Below are 21,386 nucleotides of genomic sequence, written 5' to 3' on the forward strand. Positions count from 1 at the left end.
GTCTTTGAAAATAAAACAGCAATAAGATTGTATTTTATAGAGTCTTTGTCCTGGGGTGAGCCTTACACCCTTACAAAGGTAAGAGAGACCCTTCCACCCTTAGATAGGTAAGCAAGCCAGACCTTTCCAGTAATACTGGAAAGCTGCTTTTAAGAACAGCCTGAAGTCAGCCTTCAGGGGTGTGTAGTCACAGAAAACAGCAATATGTATGTACAAAGAGAAGCGCTCACTCCTTGTCTGTGTTCTTCTTCCTCAGGCCTTTGCCCAAGACGGGTCCGGAACTTGACGGGGTTCCCATGACCCCTGCGATTGCTTCCAGTCAGCAATGAAAGGGTTATCGGGTAGCCGCAGCCACCACCATGGGATCACCTGCGAGTCGGCCTGTGACTCCTTGTCACACCATTCAGACCACAAGCCGTACCTGCTGAGCCCGGTAGACCACCACCCTGCGGACCATCCCTACTACACCCAGCGCAATTCTTTCCAGGCCGAGTGTGTGGGGCCCTTCAGCGACCCGCTGGCCAGCAGCACCTTTCCGCGCAGGCACTACACCTCGCAGCAGGAGCTGAAGGACGAGAGTGCCCTGGTGCCACGCACGCTGGCCACCAAGGCAAATCGCCTCCCCACCAACCTGCTGGATCAGTTTGAGAGGCAGCTGCCCCTCAGCCGAGATGGCTATCACACGCTACAGTACAAGCGCACCGCTGTGGAGCATCGCAGCGACAGCCCCGGCCGCATTCGGCATCTGGTCCACTCGGTCCAGAAGCTCTTCACCAAGTCTCATTCCCTGGAGGGGCCATCCAAAGGCAGCGTCAATGGAGGCAAGGCCAGCCCTGACGAGTCGCACACTGTGAGGTACGGCAAGCGCAGCAAGAGCAAGGAGAGGCGGTCGGAGTCCAAGGCTAGATCCAATGCCTCTAACGCCTCCCCGACCTCTCCCAGCTGGTGGAGCTCGGATGACAACCTGGATGGCGACATGTGCCTCTACCACACACCATCGGGTGTGATGACCATGGGCAGGTGCCCTGACCGCTCTGCTTCGCAGTACTTCATGGAAGCCTACAACACCATCAGCGAGCAGGCAGTGAAGGCCTCCCGGAGTAACAATGACATCAAGTGCTCCACCTGTGCTAACCTGCCCGTCACGCTGGATGCCCCACTTCTGAAGAAGAGTGCCTGGTCCTCCACTCTCACCGTCAGCAGAGCCCGGGAGGTTTATCAGAAAGCCTCGGTGAACATGGACCAGGCCATGGTGAAGTCCGAGGCTTGTCAACAAGAGCGGTCGTGCCAGTACCTACAGGTACTCTCTTTGTTAAACGAGAGATGCTGAGATATTGTTCATGACTGGCTTGTGTGGTCTCTGCTCCTGGGTTCTAGTCTTGGCTCTATTCTGAACTGTCTATACAAACTTGGGCAGATTATCATGCTGGTGATTAATTGAAACTATCAGCAAAATTCAAGGAGACACATTCTACCAGCGCCACTCGTTTCTATTAAGATACTAGATATGGCGCATGCGTCTTCCTTGTTGCAGTGATGCCCCACTTCCAACACACAGAATAGCAGGGTGATGCCCTGCGGAGGTGGAGACAGAGGCAGTGTGGGGACCCGCTAAGCACAGCTGCAAAAGGCCAGGACAACAAAGAAGAGGAGGGTGACGTGAAAGCGTCAGTTCAGTAAATTACAATTAATGTCAGCATGTAAATCCCACACACAGCCACGGAGCAGGCTCTTCCCTTTCTACTCCTGCTCCCATTTCCCGTCTGCCTCCACTTAAACCAGGTTCACCTGGATAAAAATATCAGCACAGGCAGGCAGAGCTGTCTTCCCTGTCTTCCTGCCTCCAGTATTTTTTTCCTAAACCACATGGCTCCATGTAATGACCCTCGTGGGTTCCCAGCCCCGCCCCCTTTCAGAGCATCCATTTCTTTTTCTTTCCTGCTGTCCTTATCTCTCAGTAAAAGTCTTTACAAGACCATAAAAGCATAGCATAATCGTCTCCATTCTCTCCTTCAGAAGAAATGCAAGGAAAAATTCTTTCAGTGAGAAGACAGTCATTTCCCTATTAAACCCTTTCTGATAAATGCAGCTTTCTTGGGAATACCCATCCCGAGCCTTGGGAATAGTCTAGACTGGCAGTATTGGGCAAGAATAGGGCCAGAGCCAAGCCCACAGTGTAGAAGAAGCTACCATGCCGCAGTGAATGTGTTTATCAGAAGAGGTAGGACTGCCTAATTTCCTTCATAACTGTTCTGTGTGTGTATAAATAAAATCATCAAGAAAAGATGGAGACATTTCTCAGTGGTTAAGAGCACTGGCTGTTCTTTCAGAGGACCCAAGTTCAGTTCCAAGCCCCCACATAGTGGTCACAACCATTTATAACTTAAGTTCTAGGGGATCCAAACCTTCTTCTGACCTCTGCAGGCACCAAACGTGGTGCACAAACATACCTGCAGACAAAGAACTATCAATAACTTTGAAGCTAAAAAGGCATCTGACCCACTTAGTATAGAAAAAAATGACCTCAGACAAAAGCTTTGTGCGTTATACTGTTAGCACGTGGCAGAGACAGTACTAGAACCCAAGTCTCCTCACAAAGTGACCGTTCTGAGGGTTGTGAGCTAAGGATTTAGAAATGACGTAAACATATAAATTTTAGCCAACATTAAAGGACTTTGATAAAAAAGACAATAATTGTCTTGAAGAAAGGACGAGAGAGGAGATAGAGATGTCTTAGAGACTGGCATGTTTTCTATGAAAAGGCTCCAGCGGTAAGACTGTTAAAGCCCGTGCGTTCCAGTGGGGCAGGCAACATGGGAATCAGACTTAAGGTTGCTGCCCCTGGGTCCAAGGCCAGCCATTTGCTCATGTGCACCTGTACAAAAGTTTACATTCTCTGTCCTGAAACTTATTCTCCTTTCTTTTTTTATGCCTTTTAAATGCAAAATCTCAAAAAGCGGTACAGTGTGCAAAGGCAGACAAAGGAAAAAGAAAACGGATGCAGGCCGCAGAGTCACTGCGTACTGGACGCTGTGGTGACCGTGTTCCCTCCTCACAGCCATTCTGAGAACTGAGCTGATAAGACACAGGGAAAAACTGAAGCTTTAATACTGAGCCGAGTTCTGACCTATGACCTGGAGGTTGTAGGGCTGAAATCTGGGCTTATCCAGTACTTCATGAGAAAGCAGAGTAGGAAAGTAGGGAAGGAGAACGTAGAGTAATTCTAACTTCACAATGAAACCTTTACTATCCAGTGTGGAACTTAATACCAGCACAGTAGTGTCTCTCACACTGTCATGACCAGAAACCTCTACTTGTGAATTACTTACCTTCCTTAGGCTAGGTTTTTAACAAAAATATTTAAGACATCTATAAGAAAAACTTCTGAAGGACTTTCCAACCCCACAGAAAGAGCAACACTATCAATCAACCAGATCCCAGAGCTCCCAGAGACTAAACCACCAACCAAAAAGCACACATGGAAAGACCCATGGCTCCAGCTGCACATGTAGCAGAGGATGGCATTGTTGGGCATCAACGAGAGGAGAGGTCCTTGGCCCTGTGAAGGCTCAGTGCCCCGGTGTAGACAAATGCCAGGGCAGGGAGGTGGGAGAAAGTAGGTGGGTGGGTGGGGGAGCACTCTTAGAGAGGCAGGGGTGGTTTCAGAGGAGAAACTGGGAAAGGGGATAACATTTGAAATGTAAGTAAAGAAAATATCCAATTGAAAATGCTAAAAAAAAAAAAAGGGGGGGGGGACTGAAAGAAGAAAGAAAAGACTGAGTGAGTTATCCGGGGCGGGGGGACTGAAAGAAGAAAGAAAAGACTGAGTGAGTTATCCGGGGCGGGGGGACTGAAAGAAGAAAGAAAAGACTGAGTGAGTTATCCACTCATATATCTGTCACCTGGCCAGGCACACAAAGGACAGTAGATCTCTCAGTCCCTCTGCCCCATTCCCCTCTTGCTACCTAGAACAATGACACCTTTATTTGGCACCCATTTTTATTGTTATTCTTGAAAGTGTTGAAAAGTTAAAATTTTCTTTCATGGCTTGGGCAAGAATTAATTCTGACCCATGTTTATTTACCCTTTTAAGTATGCACAAAAATTTGCATTGCAACTTATTTAATAAGTGGTGGTATTTATTGAGTTTCTGTTCATGGCCTTCATGGTGAAATCATAATGGTGATTCTGTGTTGCGGGGGGTACAACCATGTCAGTCAGCATTCAACATGGAGAGCCACAGCCTCTTCCTGCCGCCTGTGCTGAGGCCGGAATGTTCTTGCACAGAAAGGGAGGGCATACTGAATAATCATGAAGCAAGAGTAGGAGAAGCCTCCTGCGCCCCGGGTTCCAGCAATTCTCTTGCTTCTAGAAAAAGAGAGAAAGAGATATCCTGGTAATATTCTTCTCATAAAATAGGATCATCCCCCTCCTGTTAGCTCTTGGGGGACAGTTCTGTGTATCAAGTCATTCCTTGAAACAAGTTTGGAGAAACAAAAGGAGTTGTTTTGTTTTGTTTTCTAGTAGTATTACTGTAGGTGCCGGCTGACTTAAGGCTGCATTTATAGTCACCTTGATCATCACCATCACAAGGTTCAGTTGACACACAAAGATCTGTCCCACAGTGAACACCAGGCTTTTAGCCCCTGTCACTAACTGGTTATGTTTTTGGAGCTATCCTTTAGATTTTTGAAGCCTCCTTTGTCTACTGAAAAACAAGAGCCTTGGTTCTAGAAAGCTCTAATCTCTCTGCATTTTTTAATCCGTAAATTGAGTATCTCAGTGTGCAAATTAGAACGATCTCTGTAACTGGGAAGGCCTGTAACTCTCGATTCATAAATGCCTGCTGAAAGCAGGTGCTTCTCAAATGCTACTTCATTTGATCTTTGAAAACATTTTAAAAGCATTCACAAGGAAAGAAAATAGACTTGGGAAACTATGTTGAATAACTTTACCAAGGACAGCAAGATGGTGGGCCAAAACTAATCCTTTTCCCTTTAAATCTGGATTTTTTTTCCGTTCACCAAGCTCAGTCCCTACCTTCTCCACATGTCCTCTGTGAGTTAGAACTCACCTAGATCTCCTTTAATACTCAAATGCTTTCAACATTTTCACAACTTTTTCCTCGCACAAAAATGGATTTCCATTCTGATAGTCATGTTCAGCGGTCATTGATACTTTCATCTATTTCCCTAACAAACCCCTATCATACTCATCCCGTTTCCCTCCCACTGTTACCTCTGCACAGGAGTCCTCCTTTGCATTAGCTTTATAGACAGGGACACAAAGAAGGCAGAGCAGGCAGGGCAGACAGCAGCTGACCCCAGGTCTGTCCAGGTCTGTAATGTGGTTCAGATGTAGGTGTTAATGTGTGTCTAACTCATGTGCATTCAAACTGCAATATGTCCATGCCAATAACAGAATGCTTGCCAGCAGAAAGAAAAGCAAAATCCCTAATTTAATTCCAAACTAAATTAGTAACCAGTAATGAATCAGAATTAACTACTGAATCACTGAAGACTAGTAATAAATACATATTCACCAAATAATAGAATTTAAATATTAAAGTGCTCCTTCTGTCTTTAGAGAGTCTCATACAAACTGATCTTAAGGCAGCTTCATGCCATGACTGTAGAAGTTTAGGGGTCTGTATATGTCTAACCTGTAACTGACAAAGACTGGCTTGTAATCACTGTACATTGAAATCAATATACTCAATGGGCACTATGTGCTCCCTCACAAGCTGTTTTAGTTAATTTAAAAGGGGGGGGGCTCTCCATTTCCCCAATATTGTTATTTTTAAATGTCAAGAATCAGATGTCTGCTGTTGAGAACTATTGTACCGCTGCCAGTGACTGCCTGCATCAGGGCTTGGAGCAGGAGCATGGATTTGAAGACATTAAAACTGTTTAATTCTCAGTTGAGATGTGGTTGGCTTTTGTACATTTGGAATAGAGCATTTATGGCACACCTCAGGGTAAGTGCTAATAGTTAAGTAAACAGAACAGGCTCGGGGGAGGGTTGTTTTCTTTTGCTTCTTTCTTTTTTCCTTTTCTTTTATGTAGAATTCTTGGTTGTGTTTATGGCTCTTTATATAAATGCTGTGTGCTGAGTGAGTGGCATATTAAGCCATTCGGAAGAAAAAGATTTTAGATATCCAGCTGTTCACCTAAGAAGAAAAAAATCCCTTCGAACCTTGTATTTAGCATTCATTCTTCATCCAGCGGCAGAAGCAGGAAAGGGGAAGGGAAACCTCTCCCTCTCCGTGGAAGTAAAGACGCACACAGAGGGAGCGAGAGAGCTCAGACAGATCTGAGGAAGCCAGAGCTCTCAGAGATGAAGCTGTAGGCAACAAAATGATCGACCTTTTTAAGGCTGAGTGGGTTTCTTCAGTTTGCGTGCAAGTTTCAAGAAATGGAAGGACTGACCAGGTTTGGGTATAAACAACTCTTTTGTTACTTTGTATCTGACGGATCTGTGTAGCTGCTTTGGAAGGGATTTTGCAAGTAGCGGGGAGCCTAAGGATGGTTTGGGTGTTCTGTTATTTTCTTTACTTTCTATAAACAATGCCTAGTGCCTCGGGAAAACTAATGTATATACAGACGGTATGAAACAGGTGGAGACAAGGGGTGGCTACAAGTCGTTCTGCACGGGGGCTTCCTGAAACCCTGCTTCCTCTGGTCTTGGAGTGCTTAATGGGGGGTTGGAGGAGTTAAATGGCTGGTGATGGGAATGTGATCCGAATGTTTCTGACCAAGAATCCTCAGCACTTACTGTTCCTTTTCAGAATTCAGATTTCTTGATGATAGGATTTGTTGTTGTTGTTGTTTTGGAATCTTTTCTGTTTTTGTCTCCGCTGTTGTTTGCATGATATCCCACAAAGATCCCTAGCAAACGTGAGCTTGGGAGTTTATTTTAAAATGCAGGTACATTTATTTTTCAAATCTGTCTCAAGACTGTTTCCATCTTTGCTCAGTGGGAGTTTTCTTCTTGTGGCTGAGCTTTTCTTTTCTTTTCTTCTTTCTCTTGTCTGAAAACAATTTAAATTATACTGACTCAGTTTTAACTATTTTATATCAATTTTATAAACCTACCATTCTGCTTATGATGTGAGTAGTTGATTGGCTGGCTACCTTGTCTAAAAACCTTGTCAACCACATTAGTAATTTTCTTTATTTTTGATTTATATTGCTAAGAAACGAGTCTGTTTTATCTGTGGCTTATACAACCCCATCCCTATTTTTCTCTGATCTTAGAAGAGATGCCTCCCCACAGAGAGACAAAGGCAAGGTTTCTCTGGTCAGGTTCTAACTTGGAACTTGGGAGCCATGCCCACCTACTGAACCCTGGGGTTTCTGCCGCTCTCTGCCCTCTGTTCTGATTCTCTGTGCTTCTCAGAGTTGCCTCCATCCTATTGATAGGGAGAGAAGAACAACTGGCAAAACACTCTGAGAAATCAAGAATTCAGAAAGGCTCAGCAGAGGGAGAGATGCCACAAGATAAAGGAAAGCCCTCTAAGGAAAGCCCTCTAATAGGAAACCTCATTGTTCTTGGTCAACAGTTCTGATATCACTGTTAGCAGGCAGTAAAAGCACCTGGCCAGGCACAGCCAGAGGTTTCTGTGAACATTTGCTAAAACACGGGCTTGCAGCAGCAGCAGCCATAGACTTGGTTTCTCCTTTTCTGCTCTCCCTGGAGATCCACTTAGTTGATGACAGTTAAAAATGACAACTCAGAACTCCCTGTGTCTTTTGGAAAAAGACACGTTTATAGTGCATTTGAGATTATGGCATACAGGACTGTACAGGGTGACGTGTGACTGGCAGAATAAGTCTGTTTCTTGTTCTAGGTGTGTATGTGTGCACACATGTTTGTGCATGTGTGTATGTGTGAGTGTGTATATATGTGTGAATGTGTATGTAGATGTGTATGACTGTGAGTGAAGGGGTTTGTGCATATGTGTGTGTGCATGTGTGAGAGTATGTGTGTATGTATGTATGTATGTATGTATGTATGTATGTATGTATGTATATGGTCTATGTAGCACCGACATACTGACTTTGGTTTGGAATTAGACTATATTTTTCTTCATTTTGGAGTTTGGTGTCTTCTAGTGGCTCATTGTGACTTAGAGCTCAGTGAAATCAGCCTTTCAGTTATCCGCTTAGTATTATTTATTTTTCTCATTCATTTCAGAGTATGCGATGCTTGGGTCCATGACCACAGAGCACAGTCAGGGTTGACTCATATGGAGTTGCCATGTAATATGGGTCTAAGACAGAGAAATCTCAAACTTCATATATTTTAAAATCACAATACCAGTTAACACATTTTATATCATTACCCAGAGAAGTTTAGTGGAGGGGGAAAAATATGCCCTTTTCAGCCATAACTACATTAATGTTAATAACTTGCCTTGAATTATATGGACTGATGTGGAGCATACTTATTCATCTGAAGAGTTAGACCCATACTTTTGTCTAGAAGGAAGGGAGCAGATGCAGTTCTATCTCTGTTGGTAGAACCTACTGACCTATTTCTCAAGACCCTCACCCCCACCAACAGACCATTACATGCCACATGAGTGGCGTGGTAACACAGAAGGCATTTTTCTTCTACACAGACACACACACACATACACACACTCATATTCACTCACTCACACACACTCTCACACATGCAAATACATTCATACACACTCACATACTCATACACACACATACCCATACATATGTAAGTGTTCATCTATGTTCTTAGACGAGAAGCACAGTGTGAAGGTGCCTTGCTTTCTGTCATTGAACGATTCCCAGTTGGAATGATTTCCAAGTTAGTTGATTCTCCAACACCTGAGCCTTCTCTCTCTGTAACTAAATGTGATCAAATGGGAGTATTTGATTAATATTAACACAATCAAAAGAGGTAAAGAGCAGTATACAGGAAGGCATCATATAGTCCTCATGTTTCTTTGGACCAATTTCTGATTTCTAATATTTTCATTCTTTGGGAGATCACTCCCATGATCAGAAAAGAACATTTTTGATGCTTTGTCCTACAAATGTAAGAAAATACAGAGTTTATCTTAAAAGCTGCTTTTCTTCTTTTCTTAAAGTTTAATGCTATACCATGCTTTGTGTCTGAGCCAAGGAGAGTTCTATCCTGGGTTTTCTAGGTACACGATGTTTATTTCATGTATATTAGACCACTGTTCCAGATGCCTCAGAGTTTACAATCATTGTTTCAGTGAATTGGAAAACTGAACCCATACTTCTGAAATGGAAAACCTACCTATGAAACATAGTAAGGCTTATTCTGTACAGGGGTGTGTGGATCGACCTCACCTCTGCTTAGGCACCTGGCCCCCACACTTCTGCATAACACATGCATGCTTTTGATGTCTTTGATCTCTGGTTTATGAAATCAGATCTTTTTTAAAATGGACTGCTTCACAAAAGCCACAGGAGATTAGCTATGAGGTAGGGAACTTCCCCCTTCCTTTCACCTATCCAAGTAAAAAAGAGTAAAACCTTACCTTTTGGGTCTTATTCTGGATCCTTAATCTAGGCATGGTCTGACTCCACGTATGATGATCAGGCCAGTGTTAGTCTTTTTAATCCAAATACCTGTTCAACAATCATGAAAGAAAACTTCTGCCCCTGCAGCCTTTGAAAACTCACAATTTATTATAAACTTCAGGATTGTCAAATCCCCTGATTTAACTGTCTAGGGGCTTAAATCTTATTTTTTATTTTTTTTATAAACTGTCATTTTCTGGATAATAGAAACTCCTCCTTGTAAACCACCTCGTTCCCAATCTCCTCCAGACGGTCCGGACACTGCAGCTTCCTTTTACTTTCATTATTGACCATCTTATTAAAAAAAAACTTTAGAAAGTATTTAGTTCTACATACTCTATCTTCAAACAATAAAATAGCTTGAAAAGAATAGTCATCTCAGAAGAGATGACACAGGTGGATTCTGCCTCTCAGCCCAGGCTTTGTTCCCCACTGTGTCTCACATTCTGCGAAAGCCTGAAGGCACTTTTCAAATCCCTGCTTATTCATGTGCACCACCTTCTTCGGAGGCAGTGAGGTCAAAGAGGCAATGGAAGGGTCATCTGAGGGTTACATGTGAAACAGGTTTGTACGTTAAAAACCTCATAGGAGCCAAATGTACTCGTCAGCTAAGTAATTATGTGCAGTTTATAACTCTGTGGTCACACAGTGTGTATTGTATTTTCATCTTATTTACTATTTGTGTGTGGTGTGTGTGCCTGTGTGTGGATGCACATGTGTCACACGTGTAGGTGGAAATGTGAAGCTAACTTTCAGGAGTATGCTCTCTCTTTCCTCTCTGCATGCCAGAGGTTGAACTCAGGTTCTGGGCTTGCACAGTGTATGTCTCTGGTCAGCCATCTTGTTAGCCCCATGCTAAGATTAGGAACTCCCATTGCCCGTCCAGAAGAGTGGACATGTTCCTCCTGTTACACACTGATCCTTTCTGCACCCCAGTGTCTTCACTGGGGGTGGATTGTTGTCCAGAAGAAAGCAAACCAAGCAGAGCTTGGATATGTGATCTTTAGATCCAACCGTTTTTAGAGATTTTTAGAGCTCAGGGTCTGGAATCTGAGGAGCCCATGCTTCTCCCAAGGATCCTCCACGTCTCAGCCATCAGAATCCTTCACCTCAGTTCATCAGGACAACAACTGACACAATTATTTATAGTTTCAAAGGGATATGTGGTGTAACACACACACACACACACACACACACACACACACACGGCATATGTAAATTGCACACACATGTAATGATATGTAGGGCAATATACATTAGGACAATAAGAACAATGGCACAGAAACTGAGAACTGTGCACTGCAAAACACTACCTGACATGAGACAACAGGGGTTCCAGTGACTATAACCACATCCCATGGAAGTGTATATAGAAGCACTTTCAGCCTCTCTATCATGGCGGTTGAGAGATAGCTCCTGTACATTTGTGCTCAAGAGTGACACTGAAGGAGTCTGAACGCTGAAGATTTCTGGCATCAGCCCAAGAGCTTCTGGTGACATCCATCTAGAGCAGAGCAACTTAGTATCAAGAACCACAGTTAACTCGGTCCTAAGAGCAACTTAGTATCAAGAACCACAGTTAACTGGGTCCTAAGGAGCTGTAGGCTTATTGTTCTTGTCCTTTCCTGTAGGGGGCAGTAGAGTCTAACTGATCGAAATGTGGGCTTCACATGCTCAGCCAAGCTTTGAAGGGGCTTTCTACATCACTGGTTTCCCTCTACCTGATGCTATCACTTCTTAATCTGTATAATGGGCATGAAGACTGCATTTGTTTTGGGTGCTAGAGAAGGAAGTTGAGCTCTAAATTTAGGAAATCGGTTAAAATTATTGTATGGAAGGTTTTCGAAGTCTACATTTCTAGCTACTGGCATGCTTTGTATATTCTTTGTTTTGTATATTACGACACCTCTTCTTTCCCTTCTAGTTTGATCCATCAGAACAAGGTTAGAAGGGGTATGTCTGATTCCACAGACATGGAAACCTGCTCGCCCCAGCACCATTTCTCCCTATCCCATGTCCAGTAATGGTAGATCTCACTAGACAGTTCCTTCATCAGCTACCAAGTAAACAACATAGTCTGTGGCTATGTAAGAGGGTAGCAAAGAGCCAGGCCAGATATCTGCACCCTAGTGAAGCACAGTTCCACGCAGTTAACTGTTTGCTGGTGGAAAACAGCACTAGCTCTTTAAGTGCTTGTTCATGTGAAACTTGCTTTTACCTCTATAGTTTTAGTCTGCCAATCCCCCCGCCCCCACTACATTATTCCAGGCAGCCTTGTAAATCAGCAGGATGAGTTTAATGAAGAGCAGCAACTGTGGGACACAAAGTAACGCAGCCACCCATCCTAGTTCTCTGAGGAGTGTCCCCCCCCCCATGGCAATCAGACAGGTAGGTGCTTCACAGCAGCTGAAGAGTGGTTGTAACAGGTCCTAGGCATTGTCAGTCATTGCTCCTGCATTCGGTCCTCAGCCAACTTTCCCAATCTCTGAAGCCAGGTGCATCATTCTTTCAAGTCTGTAGACTTCCAAAGAACAAAAAGTCCTTCTCAGGACCTCCACCCACAGAACTATCGCCAGCCGGCTGTCTCTTGGCAGACTGTCCTGAGTCTTTCTACCACACTCACTTCTTATGACCACCCAAAACGGTGAGAGTAAAATTCACGGGATGCACTCAGAACGTGTCACAGAATTGTTCCCTGCCTGCAAAAGCTCAAGCAAACGGATCTCGGCCATCTTGTTTGTTGTCATTATAAAAGAGAAGGCAAGTGGTAGGTTAAGTGTCCTCTCATTTGTTAAGTCAAGGGACCTGCATTCTATTCTTAGAAACCCACCTGCTTGCTGACTGCCCCATGGGCATAATCTGGCTGGCAGCTGTCCCATGGGTCAAGCATTAGGTGCTGTGTTCCCTCTTTTAAATTCCTTTAAGGACTTCAACTAACAATACTTGAAGAATTCCTAGGCTTTCCTTCTCCCTTCTCTTTGCTCATTAAGTAGCAGAAGTTTAACTGGCTTCTCTGAGTGTCAGAAAAAGTAACTGTCATTTGTTTGCAAATGAAACCTGAGCTTTCTGCAAAGGACTCCCCTGCAGAGCCATTCCCCCATAACACTCCTCCAGCCTTCCAGTTGATTTTAGATAGTTTCCTGTTCTCCCACCTCTTGGAAATATTCCATAGCACGCTGAGCAGACACTTTTAGTCAAAAAAAAATGCCTATAAATAGCTGATTTTCCCTTCGTTCTGCCTTCTCTCTGAGGCATTCACAAAGGGGGTGAAACAAATCCAGCAGAAACAAGAGCTCCTGTGAGGGATGTGTGCTAAGGCTTACAAAAACGCAATCCACAGGCCGAAAATTGTCCTAGGAGTGGCTCTTCCACATTTGACTTGTGCAGTCACAGATAAAAAAAAGAAAAGAAAAACATTTTATTTTGCGCCAAATAATCTCATGAACTAGATCGATTTGAAAAATGTCACCGATCAAATGCTTTGAAAATATGTACTTGGACTTTCTTGCTACTTAAAAAATATATAATTCTAAAGCCTTATTAGGTTCAATTTGTAGGTCTGAATAACTGATCCCTGTGGCTACCCCTGAGTGGGGAATTTGAAACTGTGATCTCTTGTCTTCTCCAATGACACACCTTTGACTGGCTGGCCAGCCTGGTCTCTTGTCCCCCAGGCCCCAGCAACCATCACCATAACCAGGCTTATGGTCATAGGACTCGGAGTATGAGGAAGGCTGAACCTGTGTTGATGAGACCTTAAGATCTTCCTTCACTAATTCTACTGAAAACGAAGCTGACCTGTCAATCCAAATTTTGGGATTAATCATACCCCCTTCTACTTCTGCCAGAGCCTAAGCAGAAGAGAATGGAGAAATGTTCCCTTCCTGTTCCTCCAGCTTCCCTCTCCAGTCTCACTTTTTATTTCTTTTTATTTGTGAGATATTTATTTGTATCTCTGTGAGATTCAAGACTCACCCAAAGTCATCCATTTGCAGACCGAGTTCTGGAAAGACTTCATCTTAAAGAGGGTTGGAGCAGTAGCAACTTCAGAGTCTTCCGTGGTTCCTCCTGTGTGGTAACACTCTTTCCTTGGTCACATGAAAAGAATTATCCAGTTTCCATGGTCATGTGTATGCTCAGGAATGGCTGCCCTGGATCTGTGCCTGCTTCTCCCACCTACAGATTCTGTGGAATTTGACTGTAAACCTGGGTTTCATGGCAGCTCACCCCCCCTTTCAATGTTTATATCTGACTTAATCCAGTTGGTGCTGCTTTATACACATGGGTATAACACCATCCACCAGGGCACGAGATCCTAAAAGTGACCACATCTCCAGAGAGCGAATCACCTTCCTCCAGCAGATATCAACTGCCAGGAGGCCCCTCAGTAAGGGGTGGGGTCTGCAGGTCATCTGCCTCTTTGCCACTCAATCTTTAGGTGCCTACTAGAGAACACACGGACACCAGAAATAGATATGAACGAAGTGTAACCCGCATGTCACACAGTTCTAGATCCCAACATCTATAATCTGCTGGTCTTAATCGTGCTCACAAAATTGTCAACCATCAGAACAATTTCCAAGCATTCTATTACACACAGAAGGAATTACAGGACTATTTAGTCATTTTCCATTCCTTCTCTCCCAGTGGTGTGTGTGTGTGTGTGTGTGTGTGTGTGTGTGTGTGCACGCGCGCGCGCTACTTGAGTGTCATAGTTGCTGCAGATGACAGGATTTCTTTCTATAACTATTGTTTGTCTATCATACAATTTCCTTTATTAGTTTATATGTCAATGGACATCTTGTGACTCTTATTGGAATGATCAAAATATAGATTTGTATGTTGTTGTATGTGTAATTTTTAATAATTTTTGAAGCTTTGAATGGTTTAGTGACCATGGGCATGTTACTGTAGCAGTCTCACATTTAATATTTTAAAGAAATCCCATACTTTTTAACAGTTCTGATCCAAATTTACATCCCCATCAAAAACACAGTGTTCCCATTCTGTGATATTTGCTGACACTCATTTGTTGTTGGTTTTTTTTTTTTTTTTTTGATGATGATTGTAACCATCCTAGCAGGTAGGAGGTACAACCTCAACTTAGTCTGGTAACTCCTAAACTGGAAATGTTTTAGATACTTTTTGCTACTTTCTTGTCTTCTTTTGAGAATGTTTCTCTTTTGCTCACCTCTAAACTTGACTGTTGGGTCTGTCTCCTCCTGAATGTTTCAGTTCCTTGTGAATTCTAGAAACCAGCTGCTGGTCTGATAGGTGGTTTGTGTAACACTTGCTCCCCTTTGGTGGGCTGTATAGACACTTTCCGAATGTTCTCTTTGCTATGCTGAGGGCCACTGTTTAGACAGATATCCTCACATGTGTCCTTTTTGCCTTTGTTGTCTGTGCTTCTGAGATTAAATCACCACCTTCGTTTCCAAGGTCAAGGTAAAGTCACCTCCTGTCCCTCATTTCGTTCAAGTCTTTTCATAGTTTTCCAAATAACATTTAGGGTCTTATCCCATTCTGAGTTGATTTTAGAAAAGGGTCTGCCTGTGAACATTCAGTTTCTCAAGACCTTCTTTTAAAGTATCTTTCCTTGTCCCCATTCCTAGAATGTCTGCATAAACATACTGTGTGTAAGTTCTTGGGCTTATTCCTGATTGCCTGTTTTAGGGCCGGTTGTCGGACGTTGCTGTGCTGTTTGATGACCCAGCTTTCACTGAACTGAGAGCACATTATCACCCAGACATAGACAATTTAAAGTTGTCTTTTAAGTTTCTCCTTTGACCTGTTTGTTATTTGGGAGCATGTATTGAACCTTAACATGTGTATACATTTAAAGACAGGGAATATGGTGCCTCAGTCTTTGTTTTGTTTTTCTCAATGTTTCTTTTGTGCATTTGAAATTTTCTGGTCCCACATAAACTTTAAAATTACTGTATTCTATTTTTGTGAAAAGTATTACTGGTGTTTCGATAGGAATTGCAGTGAATCTACAAGAGCATTAAACAATGTTTATGTGACTAATCCATTGAGCATCAGATCTTTCTGTTTATCTGTGTCTTTTTCAGTTTCATTCATTAATGTTTTATAATTTTCAGAGAAGGGATATTTTACCTCTTAGCATAAGTTTATTCCTACATATTGCTTCAATGATTCTAAGTGGGCTGTTTTCTTAAATTCTTTCTTAAATGGTTTACTGGTTATATGATATATGAATTTATGGGTTTTTGTTTGTTTGTTTGTTTGTTTGTTTGGGTTTTTTTGTCCCTCCATCCCCTGAAACCTTACTGAATTCATTTGTTAAAGCTAACACTTTTTAATGGAATCTCTAAGATTTTGTATATAATACTGTGTCAGCTTCAAATAGGAACAATTCAACATATTTCCTTTCCAATTTGAATTCCATTTTTTTTTCACCTAGTGGCTCGGACCAGAATAGAACTGAAGAAAAAATGAGTATCCCTGTCTTGTTTGGGTTTCACGAAAGGGCTTCCATGTCCTGGTGTCCAGTGTACTAGCCCTGCTTTTGTCATGGATAGTCTCTGTTGTGTTGATGATGTGCAGTCCTTCTTAATTTTAGGTTTTATTATGAAATGATGTTGACTTTTAACTGTTGGTTGGGTTTTTTATTTGTTTGTTTCGTTTTTCATCTATTGAAATGATACATACTTTATCTCTAATTTTGCTAATGGTGGGAAGGCATCACAGTCATGGATTTGCATGTATTGAAGCATCCTTGCATGCCTGGAAAGGAACATGTATTTTCGTGATAAACAATATTCTTAATGTGCTGAGTTTTTTCTTTCATGTGCTAGAATTTTAATAAAATTTCTAACCATATTTATTAATGGTCAACGGTTTCTAATTTATGTTCGATTTAGAGACCTTATAGAATGAGTTTGGAAATAACCCCATCCTCTTCAGTTAAAGTCATTTAAGAAGAACTGGTTGTTCTTCATGTGTTGAAAGTAATTCAACAATGGCACCATCAGGGTATTATCTTTTAAAGCAATTAGTTATGGAAGATCTTTATGACTAATTTACTTAACTTGTAATGGGACTACACATTTTTTAAATTTCTTTATAATTTGATCTTGATAGGTTGCGTCCATAAACTCATCAAATTCTTCTTAGATTATCTAAATCGTTATACTGTCTCAGTTACTTTTTCTGTTGTCATGACAAAATAACCTGGGAAAAAACGAAGGGGGAAATGGGCTTATTTTGTTCCAGACAGTTCCAAGGTCCATAGTGGTAAGAAAGCTGTATCTGCCATACTGCACCCACAGGCCAGTACAAAGTAGAGAAAACTTATATTCCGCTGGCTTTCTCTTTTGGATGCAGTGTCTGCCCCCACCAAGGCATAGTGAGTCCTTTATATCAACTATCCCGAGGGAGAACACCCCACAGGTGCATACAGATGCCTGCCTCATCGGTGCTCCTAGATGTTGTCAAGTTTGCAATCATTATTGGCTATCACTCAACTCTCGTCCTTTATGCTTCCGGTGTCTGCTGCACTGTGTCTTTTATTCTGTCTCTGAATTTATTCACTCCTCTCTTTATTTGTAGCTAAGCATTACTGGTCTTACCATGTTGTTACTTCGGTTCATGCCTTGACTCTAAGAAACTCACCTAAATGCTGTGTGCCACCAGGCTCTGCTTTTATTCTATTTGGTTATGGGGCGTGTTTATTCGTTTGTTTGTTTAATAGGATGGGAGATGTAGACCTAATTTCACAATCCTCAGGGTTAATCCTATCTTCAGCACCATAGCCCTGTAGTCACAGTTTAGGTCAGTTACTACGATCCCTCCAACAGTTCTCTTTCTGCTTAGTATTGCTTTCGCTGCCTATGAACATTGCCATTGTTCCCAGTTGTTAATCATGTCATTGGGGTTTGAATGGAGACAGCACCTGCAGATTTTTCTGAAAACAGTCATTTTCACTACGTTAATTCTGTCAGTCCCATAACATGAGTAGCCATTAAGTTGCCCAGTGTCTTCTTCAATTTCTTTCTTCTTGTTGTTGTTGTTGCTTTAAATTTTCATTGTGGAGGTCTTTCATCCCTCCTTAACTACCCTTTTTCCTAAATGCTTTCCTTGAAGCTATTGTGAATGTAATATTTTCCTATTTTCTTTTTCAGCAATGTTGTTTTTGGTATTTATTTTTAAAAAACCACCTGAATTTTACATGTTGATTTTGTATCTTATAATATTACTGGGTATTAGTGTTTATTAGTTGTAGAAATTATTTTGGTACCGTCTATGGAAATTTTTAATTACAAAAATTATGCAATTGGTTTTTGAATAATTTTTACAAATAGAAATAACTTGATGTCTTTCTTTTCTCCTTGTATCCTTCTTATATCTTTTTTTTTTTTTTTTTTTTTTTTTTTTTTTTTTTTTTTTTTGCTTATAACTCCTTGTTAGACATTGTCTACTGTACTTTGTAAGAAAGACGACAATGGACAACCTTGTTGTGTTCCAGATTATAAAGAAAATATCTCAGTTAGGTTTGCCTAATATAATCTTCTTCTGTTAAAATATGTTCTTCCCATTCCTCATTTCTTTGGGATTTTACCATGACGGAGGTTATTTTGAATTCTGTCAAGTAACTTTTGCATGTTTCCTGAAATAATCATCTGACTTTGGTCCTTAAGTGTATTTATATGGTGTGTTACATTTATTGATGTATATTAATTAAACTGGCTTTGCATCCTTGGGATGAAATCAACTTGACCATAATATATAATCTCCTTAATGTGTTCTTGAATCCAGTTCACAGATATTTTTGCTGAGAATTCTTGTATCTTTGCACACTTTAGTTTTACTTTTGTTTTATCTTTTTCTGGCTTGGGTATCAGCACAAGGCTGGTTTCGTGGAGTGGATTTGATAGTGTTCCTCTCCTCCCTTTTCCAATTTGAGAACTGCTTGTATTTAGTTGTCCTTAATCTGTGTGGTCCTTGCTTTCTCTTCAATCTCACTGGCTATTACAAATCAGTTTAAATTGTTTATATCTTCTGGATTTAATTTGAGTAAAACATTTATCCATCTTTATAGAAACGTATCTATTTTTTTAGGTTTTCTAGCTTTTTAAAAATGTAGGCTTTGCAAATAGTCCCCAATGGTCTGGATTTCATTGGAGTCTGTTATTATCAGCTTCATTTGTCTCTAATTTTATTAATTGTGTCTTCTCTTTCTTTGTGCTAGCTTATAAGGGTTTTCTTGCTCATTTTTCAGTTCTCTTTGTAGTGTTCCTTTATCTTTGCTCCATTATTTTATATCCTGGTTGTTATTATTTCTCACTGTCTAGTAGGTTTGGGTTTGGTGTCTTCTTGTTCTTCAATGCCTGCGAAGTGCATCATTATCTGATTGTGTTCTTACAGCTGTAGGATTCTCTGTCATGGCAGCCCTGGCTATGTGCTGGTACATACATACTGTAATCGTTTTCACTTAGTCCTGGGGAATTCTCATTTTACCTCCATTTTTTTTCAGCCAGCCACTGTTCATTCAAATGTGTATTACTTAGTCTCCACATACTTGAGTAGTTTCTCAGTTGATTTTGATTTTTTGTTTTGGCTGGGATTTTGGTTACTGGTTTTTAGTTTTGTTCTACTGTGGTATGATGAGAAACAGGGATTACTTTACTATCTTTGTACTTGAGAAGGCTGAGTTCTTTTTCCTTTAAGCATATCCTTCACACAGAGAGAGATACTTAATGTCTCTTTTTTTATGTATTTGTTGATGTGGCCATATGCTAATGTGTTAATTTTGGAGAAGGTCTATTTGCCACTAAGAAGAATGTCTACTCCTTATCTGACAGGTAGAATATTCAGTAGATGTCTCTTGAATCCAGTCCATGTATGGTATAGTTTATCTATGATGTTTCTTTAAGATGTTTGTTTACTTAAACATAAATATCAGTCCCCACTATCAGAATGTCAAGACCTATGTGACATTTTCTGCCTTATATAATGAGTAAATGGCTTGAAGTTAGGTACTAGAGAGGCTATGAAAGATGTATAAATATTTCTATGTATAGAAAAATAAAAAGACGTCTTCCAACAATATGGAAGTTAAAAGATGATGGCTTAAAAATTAAAGTACAAAGTTTTAAATGATCATAAAAGTTAGAATATAGAAAAACCTAAGCAAATAAAGTATACAAATTAAAATAGACAATAACATAAAATAGAAGGTATTATTCTATGTTCTTACACTACATTTTCTTCTTATTGGGGTAATATGGTTTTCCCTTCCCTTGGCCTGGAATTGGTATCTTTCTTCCCTGTTTTTCCATGCAGTCTCCATGTTTACCTCAGCAACTTAGACTTTTCTGTCTGGATTCCTGAATGTCATTCCTATGAGCTGTGCACTAGCAGAGGCTGTTAGTGCTGATCAGCAGGGGTGTGGCTGAGGTGGTCATCATTCTTATGACAGTGCCATGAGTCTGGGGTCTTTTCTGGGGAAGGTTTACTGGCTCTTGAGTGCAAGGGATGCTGGTCCACAGGTCAGGGAGTTGATGTAAGCAGCACAGCAATGTGATTATGTAGCCCTGGTCCTTCTCCTTCTTTCAACTGTCTTCATCCTATCTATTATTTCTTACAGCTATAAGAGAATAGTATAAATGCCTCAAGGAGCTTCATTATGAAGTACTCATTCCCACTCCATCATAGCCAAAGCTCTCCCAGAAGCTGCATCACAGGGTTTCATTTAGTCTTTCCATGCACATATTTTTATAAATTTATCTCTTACATCTTGTCTTAGTTGGAGTTTCTATTGCTGCAATGAAACACCATGACCAAAAAGCAGGTAGGGAGGAAAGGGATTATTCCCTACATTTCCAAATCATAGTCTGTCACTCACTGGAGAAAGTTGGGACAGGAACTGTGGCAGTATTGGAACCTGGAGACAGGAGCTGATGCAGAGGCCATGGAGGGTGCTGCTTACTGACTTGCTCCTCATGGCCCACTCAGCCTGCTTTCTTATGGAACCCAGAACCACCAGTCTAGGTGGCACCACTGACAATGGGCTGGGCCCTCCTCCAATGATCACTAATTAAGAAAATGTCTTCTCAGTTGAGAATCCTTCCTCTTAATGAACCTAATTTGTGGCAAGTTGATACATAAAACCATCCAGTACGTGTCCTGTTGCTAAATCCTTTAATATGATGATCTTCTGTTTCTTTTTCCCATCTTACAGTTTAGTCTATTTGTCTAGGAACATACAGAGAGTAGATTCAGTCAGTGTCTCTGTAAAGCCAGCCTTCTGCAAGCAGCAAATGATTGAGTCCTTTTTCTTCATCCATTTATATTTCATATGTCTTTATATTGAAGAATTTAAGCCATGTATATTTGTTGGAATCGTTATTAAATAAGAACTTATTTCCATCATTTTAAACTGTTCTTAGATCTTATTTTCTGTGTTTCCTCTCTTACCAACACATACATTTTTGCATTAATTTCATTTTGTTCAATCTGATTTCTTCAGCTGTGACTCAAAAAGAGGAATTGACTTTTCTCAGAACACACAAGCCCCTTGCTTCCCAACTGATGCTTGTCAGATACTTCTACATTAAGAACTTCTTTATTTCCAGCCCGTGTTAAACACCCCACCTCGGTGCAGTAGTGACTGCACTAGTTTCATTTCTGTTGCTGTGTTCAAATACCCTGACAAGGCAGCAATTTGTGGGAGAAAGGAATTTGTTTCACTTTCATTCCATATCATGGCTGTTCACTGTGGGAAAGACAAGGAAAAAACTTCAAACAACTATTCCAATCACATCCACGGTTCAGAGTAAAAAGAAAGGAGTG

At 41.3% G+C, this 21,386-nt stretch overlaps 1 protein-coding gene across 16 annotated transcripts in view; it reads left to right on the forward strand.

Annotated features, from left to right (window-relative positions):
- Positions 1-325: 325 nt before the first annotated feature.
- DLGAP1 (DLG associated protein 1) overlaps positions 326-21,386 on the forward strand; it is a gene marked incomplete at both ends in the record, with an annotated part of 276,037 nt that continues 254,976 nt past the window's right edge. For 5 of the 16 annotated variants that reach the window (XM_080936304.1, XM_080936306.1, XM_080936309.1 and 2 more), the window contains one exon: positions 5,885-5,977. In XM_080936304.1, coding sequence (XP_080792430.1) covers positions 5,885-5,977 — 93 coding nt within the window. Of the gene's footprint in view, positions 1,301-5,884; positions 5,978-6,356; positions 6,438-21,386 lie in introns of those variants that run through there. The other 11 variants (XM_080936305.1, XM_080936308.1, XM_080936294.1 and 8 more) reach the window with 3 other exon arrangements.

Source organism: Micromys minutus (assembly GCF_963924665.1).
Source record: "Micromys minutus genome assembly, chromosome: 23".
In the NCBI taxonomy this organism is placed as follows: domain Eukaryota; kingdom Metazoa; phylum Chordata; class Mammalia; order Rodentia; family Muridae; genus Micromys; species Micromys minutus.